Raw genomic sequence first — 8146 nt, forward strand, 5'->3', positions numbered from 1 at the left:
TATTACATATAACATAGATGCTAGATCCAGTATAACGATAAAAGAGATGTGTATATATAATAAACTTCTGATAGAGAGTCTAAGTACTTCCCAAGCTAACTCTGTTCGTACATTCGCTTGCCAAGTATATGAGTGAATTAGAAAATTGTGAATTATTTCTAATAAAGGATGTAATGTGCAAAAAAATATTGAAGGTAGGTAACGTGTAAAAACAAATTATATTTTTTAAATTCAAATAACATTCCATTTAATATGATTTCTGCTTTTATATTAAAATACATTATTGTATGTTTTACATTGTGTTACACGTATACGTTTAGTATGTATGTGCGTATGTGCGTCTCTGTCCATGCGTGTACCAATATTCGAATAATTGAAACAAAGAATAATGTTAGAAGTAAAAATACATGAGTAAATAAAATTATAAGATTTAAAATAGCTAATTTATCAAAACTGTATTAAAAAAAATTATATCATTAAAAATTATACTATACTCAATACTGCAGTATTCATATATACTTTTGATTATAAATACTTTACTTTTGTAAAATACTAAATGCTGAATATGACGTTTTCAGGATCTGAAAGAAAAATAAGAAAAACATTGATATTCATAGAGGATTATACATTTATGTGGAATATTCCGACTGTACGTACGCGACAAATATCGATAATATCAAACAGCATATCTTCATGTTTTTGACATACTATGTCAAATATTTATTTTGACACCAAATCATACTAACGTTGGTATAAGACTGAAGGGATAAAGTTACCAAGAAGCTGCTTGTGAACTTTACAGGAATTGTACTGCGTATCATGATCATCAACAATCCTTTTTTTTCATTGATTGATAATAATGGCCAATTCATATTATATATAGCGTCTGCTATGCTCGTACTCTGTTAACATAATATAAATAGAGTTATTATTACATAACAATATTAAATAATCTTAATGATATTATTATAACCTTATACACGAGCGTGCACGCACGTTTGTGCATTATATTAAATATAATTCATATGTAAGAAAATGGATATTCCTATATCGCAATCGAGTACAGAATAGTTTAAATTTGTTGAATAAATCATATTTGTTATATTAGCTTGTAAAATCTTAGTTCACCATTATTTTCAATTAACTCACAAAGCTTGTGATCAAAGTTTCGCTACAAATGCTTTGAAGCGTTTGATGGACCAATCAGAAGAAAGAATTTTACAAATTGACCAATCAAAAACGCTTTAAAACATTTGTAGCATTACGTTGACTCAAAATTAGTAGTAAAATACACCTTTTTTGTATGCATACAGTTTTGAATGGATTATAGAGTATATATGGTAGTTACTTTAAGTATAACTTCGTTTCCAGACCAGCAGTAAAAGTAGATTTGTACAAACATGCAAATGGTATACACTAAAAAAGTTGCAGTTGCAGAAAGGTCTTTAATATGTATTGACAAGTAATACACACTTGTACATAATACTAGTATACTACTAAAGAATTGAACGAAGAGCACTTGGTTGAATATGACGTTTACCGCTTTGGCGTATCTGGAATAGTTTTATGTTAGTTCTGCATTACATGTATGAGCATAATTAGGAAAGTTATTTTACAAATTACTTATATATAAGTTACATTAGGTATATTATAGGATTTATACAATCTGTTAAGGTATTTATATATAATACGGGTATTCTTCTCACACGTAATTGTGATTGGTCAATTTTTACAACTATCATCATTTACAATTACGTTTACGCAATTGTAGATCGGACCTACTTGTAAATGCTGAGATGATGACGTATGCACTCCGACAGACTTGCTTTGTTTTTATTCAACAAACAGCTGGTATGTCCCAGATATGTAACTGTGTTATTAATTATTAATTTGTGAAGACGACTTTCCAATATTTCAAATTGGGCACATGTTTGTAAAATCAATCCAAAGACTAGGGTTTCCGTACCAACATTTATCAGGGTGGCAAAAATTGTAGTTACCATTTGATGAATAGATATAATCCAAAATATCGTAGATATATTGTAATTACATGGCAGCCATATTCGATAAGGCAGATGACCTTGCATCGCTTTTAGTACTGATCCTATTGTACCGCCTGTAATGGAACTTGTTGCTAAAAGTGTGTATTTTATCGAGCACGATCTGCAAACGTAGAACCGAGATGAAATTTTATATAAATTTTTATCACCATTTATTTATGCTTTTAATATAATGAAATTTATAATCATAAGATTTATAATTACTGTATTATATTTAAAAAATTATCTTGTATATATATGTGTGTTTATCTCAATAATAATAAAAATAAGCAAGCCCATCAAAGCCAACATCAGTTGTTCGGATGCACAATTTATTTTCGTGTTAATTTAACCAATCATATCAAAAATTAATTCATATACGTTTCGACTCCTAATTTCTGCTTATATAAGCGGATTTAGGTTTATATTGATAAGGACCCAAAAATTAGGGGTCGAAACGTATATGAATTAATTTTTGATATGATTGGTTAAATTAACACGAAAATAAATTGTGCATCCGAACAACTGATGTTGGCTTTGATGGGCTTGCTATTTTTATTATTATTGATAGATTCTTTCAAGCCTTTTTTTTAGATTTTTGTTTATATATGTGTTGTGTGAATTATTACTGTAATTTAAAATGATATTGAAATAGGAAACTTCTTCAACTAAAAATTGATTAATTAGACAGAGAATAGAAAATTATTAAGTTTTTATGTAAAAAATATAAGAATATTTTTTGAAATATATGGTCAACAAGACATAGTAAAAGGTAAAGCACTTACAATAATTTGTTATAGAAATAAGCAGTGCTGATTTTGGACAATATAATAATAGTATGTTAAACGCAAAGAAATTAAATTTGTGCAGGACATTTTAATGAAGATATGAACTCACCTGATGAATTTATCAAATTTTGTTTGTATTGCTTTTTCATCTTCGTCTCGAGGTTTGTATGGTACTTTCAGCAATACTTGCACTAAGTTAATGATCGCATTCCGACGTACCACAATAACAGTGGTTTTACAACAAACGACAATAGTGCTCAAAAATACTAGAGTATTAGTGGCAAAATCATCGACATTATTGACAACGAAAATTATGTCCATAAATTGAGTTAACATAAAAAAATATTCCGAAGATATTATAATAAAGGTAAATATATTATACAGCAACTTGGCGCCATTTGATGACCACTCAACAGGTCGCCATATACCGCCAATGGTGTATATTAAAAAATTTAGAGAAAGTATTTGCATATTTAGGTCGCTTCTTTTCCAAACAACTTATCGAATATTGTGCAAAAGTATAGCTTCTTTCTATATGTAAAGTATCTAAAAAAGTGGTTTAAAATATTTTGAAAATTATCTTTTCTGAAATATATTATTTGAATTCGAATATATTTATGTTTAAGAAAAGTTGAATTTAATTTAGGATGTAGTGTAATATATTTTATAAAATAGATTACGCTTTTAGTAGATTCTATAAATTAATGTTTAAATCACACACTGAACACTAAATGCGATTGTCCGCTTCCAATCAATTTTATTTAACTTACAAATTGTGTCCAATAATATCGCTGATTGCGAATCGGATGATTTTATTTAATTGCAGTAAGTATAGTTCATGATTTATACTTTATAGGAATACGCGACTACAAAAGTAGTATTTATAAATATTTATTGCGCACCTTTTTCGGAAAGTATCACTTCTTAAAATTTTATCTAGTGGTAAGAAAATTAACAAATACTAACTGACGTAATATATTATTTTATTATTGTGTCATTAAATTTCACTTAAATGTAACCGAGCACGTCTTGCGATAGACTATGTAAGTATGATATTATAGATTTACATTTTTCAACGTCCTGTGAACCATCAATTACAGTTATTAAAAAATCGACATGAAGTGCTTTAATTATTCGTTATGGGGAGTATGTTCTTTTCCGTCGTTATGAATAATATAGTAACCGTAACTGTAAAAGTTTTCTTACTTCCACCCATCGAGGGATGTTCTCCTTCACGGTCATGCATATTGTTCCCTACTGAATAAAATATTTGCATATTTTCATTGGAAGTACAAAGAATATCATGTTTTCCGCAAAGTCTCTTATTTTATTACATAAAAATGCAAGGCTCGGTATGACGATAAAAATGTGTAATTAAAGTATGATATATTTCCCGAGATACTTCTCTGTATATCTTCAAAGTATTGCAAGTGTTCGCGAAAATACATATGTATTTAATTAATCGCGTATACATACATATATATTTCGAATTGTGCATTGATTTTTTAATGTAGGAATTTAATTAGGAATTAAATATTGTGAGTATGGCAAATGATATTATACCTATTTTTTACATTATCTATTTTAGTGTTTTAATTACTGAAATTAAAGTGGAGTCACATTTTTTATTTAATAGATATATTTGTCGATTTTTTCTATTTAAAGTAATTCAATTTGTAGTATAGCTGGTATGTATATATAATTGTATTATCGAGAATAGATGCATAAATGAAATCCATGTACTGACATAAGAGAATTAATTTATATTATAATATACAAATTTAAATTTTGTTTACATGAAGTACAAATATCTTTAATGTACAATATATTATTATTGTCATTTAAATTCTAAAAACGAATATATAAAATAATTAAAAATTATAAATAAACGTATTTTTTATTTTAATAAAGATATAAATTGTATAGGATAGTTGAAGTGTATATATAATTTTCTATGAGATTTTTTTTGTAAGATAAGATACATTCACATTCCTTTATTGTAAATATATAATTGATTACGAGAACAAATTTTAATATGTTATTCATTGATTTTCATTAAAACGATAAAGAAAAATAAGTTACTGTAAAATTTCTGTCGTACTCCAACAATTGAATCCGCTTTCATCAGATAATAATAGAAAAGAATAGGAAGCGATAATATTTCGTTTGAAGTATAAAAAGTGAAACCATAGGTTACAATAGGAAACAATAAGACTTTTTTGATAAATATTATATTTTTCATAGTTGTATTCTTATCTATACTATATGTAGAAGAAATTTACCAATATTTTTACGCTGTAATCATGTATGTGTCTGAGTATGTTATTTTATTCGTATCCTCAATTTGTGCGGCCCTCTATTGATTTCTATTACTTAATTTATATTTCTAATCGTTCCAAGTTATTGGATTCACTGTTTTACTATCGATTTTAATTGACCAAATCACGTTCATATAAAACACATGCATTGTATATATATATACATACATATCTAACAGCAATTTAGAGGACAGTTATAATTTCCGTAATCATAGGACGAATGATAGACTTGAGGGCAATCGATAATCTTGTCGATTATGGATATAAATTAACACTTTGTTTGCTATATTGACACAATCATAAATAATTAATATTATATTCGATTTATCTGTTATATTTACTATATATTTATGAGAAGAGGTTACGGAATATAGTTATTTACCTTGAGAATTGATCATGATTTCGTTTACGGTCCATCAATAAATATAATTTTATACGAACATTGTATGACATACAAATGTATATCAGCAAAGTCGCAATTCTGAACTCAGAAATATGTGTCGTCGACATGTAAAATATACTTGTGCATAATATCAAGATACAAGAATAAAACACATAGCACCTAGATTGTTAGATATTATAAAAGTCACTATAATTTACTTCTTTATCGTGTAAAAAGATAATTAAATTCTAATTACTGAATGTGTAATGAATCGAATATATATTTCGCGGTAAATTATATATATATTAGTACCTATAGTTTTCTTTGCTTCAGTAAAATTCTTATAACTTTAATACCAATAATAGCCTTCATTAACCATTCATTATCCAGCGAGAAATGACTGCTAATTAGACGTCAAATTAGCATCGAATTAATTTCGAAATCATCTTATCGATGTCGATTCGAAATCGATTTGATGAGTCATTTCTCGCTAAGTCATTGTTTATTAGTAAACATGAAGTCGTGTTTTTATCAAATAAAATGTTTGTATGTTGTATGTTTTTTCATATAATCTGCATTTAATCGCTAGATTGTATTTCCTGTTTACGAAAAATTTGTCTTATATTGTGTAAAAGTATAAGATACTGTAACGAAAAAAGTAACGCATAATGTATCTAAATATTTTTTATCTTAATTCTGTTCATACATTTGCTTACATAAGTACGATAAATGAGTTAGAAAAGTGTCAATTATTTCTAGTGCGCTCGCAAAGAATGTAACGTACAAAAACAGGTTAAAATTTTTATATTCATCTAACATCTGATTCAAAACGATTTCTGCTTGCATATGAAACACATTATTGGATGTATTTCATGTGTTACATGTATATATTTATAGCGTTTTCGGCCCGGCCAGGTTTGCACTAACCTGGGTTGGATTAATGGCGTTTTGTGCTCTCCTATTGGTAGAGCAGGTGATGTCAACCAATAGGAAAGATTAATCCAACCCAGGTTGGTGCAAACCCGATCGGGCCGAAAACGCTATTAGTATGTGCGTGCGTGCATGTGTGTGTTTATCTGCGTGTGCTAGTATTCGAATAATTGGTGTAAGGAACAAGGCCGGAAATAAATACGTAAGTAAAAGTTATAAGATTTAAAGTCGCTAATTTATCAAAAACTACATCTTTATCATATTTAAACACATTTTTTGTTATTTATTAGACTTTACTTTTGTAAAACGTTAAATGCTGAATATGACGTTTTCAAGATCTGAAAGAAAAATAGAAAAAACATTGACATACATGGAAGATTATGCATTTATTATGAAAAATTCCGACTGTATTTTCGTACATATATAACAAATATTCTTAATATCAAATAGCGAATCTTCATTTATTTGACATACTATATCAAATATTTATTTTGACACTAAACGATACTAACGTTACTGTAAGACTGAAGGGATAAAGTTATCAAGAAGCTGCTAGTGAACTTTACAGGAATTGTACTACGTATCATGATCATCAACAGTCCTTTTTTTTCGTTGATCGATAGTAATGGCCAATTCATACGATATATAGCATCCGCTATACTCATACTCTATTAACATAATATAAATAGAGTTATTATTACATAATAATATCGAACAATCATAATAATATTATTATAGTTTTATACACGCGCATGTATATATTATATATCTTCTTATTGTATTCAAATATAAAATAATTCAAATTTGTTGTGGACAAATAATTTGTTAGATTATTTTGCAAACTCTTGTAAAAAAAATAGGTTATTTAAAAAAATACCCGCCATTTTCCATTAACTCAAAAAATCGGTACCTATCTATTTCATGTGGATTATAGCGTACATGATAGTTACTTTAAGCATGACTTCGTTTCCGGACCAGCAGTAAACGAAGATTTGTACAAACATGCAAATGGTATATGCTAATAAGGATGCAGCCGCAGACAGTTCCTGGATATGTATTGACAAATAATACACACACGTACATAATACCAGTATACTACTAAAAAACTGAACGAAAAGTACTTGGTTGAATATGCTGTTTACCGTTTTTGCGTATCTGTAATGGTTTCATGTTAATCATTTCTGATGAATGAAACAATTGCTACTTTGATGTATAATTTTAGGTAAAAGTACCGATTAGAGGACCCCCCTCCAATGATCTTGACCTTGACATATATTGTCGAGGTCATGACTGAGTGACCTCCAACAGGTTTTAGCCGTCGCTCGCCCTTCTCGTGAAAAAGTTATTAATAATCAAAGTTTCAAAAATGTCTTATTTCGATATAGTTTTATTCAATATTTAAAGCATCTAATGGATGCATCATACTTATAATTTCAAAAAAGGTATCAATTCTTTCGTCAAAATTATATATTCTTTTGAAATAAGAATTCGGCAAGATAATATATATACATATATTTTTTAAATATATACATATATGTATATGCGCATAACTTTCACCTTCGACTCTCACCCCTCTTTCCCCCTGCTTCAGGGGCGCCCGACTCTCACCCCCTCCCCTCCTTCCTGCTTCAGAGGCGCACGACTCTCATCTTCGACACTTTCCCTCCCTCCCCCCTGCTTCAGAGGCGC

General features: G+C 28.5%; 1 protein-coding gene across 1 annotated transcript in view; it reads right to left on the reverse strand.

Annotated features, from left to right (window-relative positions):
* Positions 1-707: 707 nt before the first annotated feature.
* Positions 708-8146, reverse strand: part of LOC108767274 (uncharacterized) — a 14313-nt gene continuing 6874 nt past the window's right edge. The window contains exons 6-11 of the mRNA XM_018517031.1: positions 7408-7612; positions 6969-7125; positions 2937-3141; positions 1783-2163; positions 1349-1553; positions 708-902 (exon numbers count right to left, since the gene is read on the reverse strand). Coding sequence (XP_018372533.1) covers positions 708-902; positions 1349-1553; positions 1783-2163; positions 2937-3141; positions 6969-7125; positions 7408-7612 — 1348 coding nt within the window. The remainder of the gene's footprint in view (positions 903-1348; positions 1554-1782; positions 2164-2936; positions 3142-6968; positions 7126-7407; positions 7613-8146) is intronic.

The sequence above is a fragment of the Trachymyrmex cornetzi genome, unplaced genomic scaffold, assembly GCF_001594075.2.
Source record: "Trachymyrmex cornetzi isolate Tcor2-1 unplaced genomic scaffold, Tcor1.1 scaffold121, whole genome shotgun sequence".
Lineage (NCBI taxonomy): Eukaryota > Metazoa > Arthropoda > Insecta > Hymenoptera > Formicidae > Trachymyrmex > Trachymyrmex cornetzi.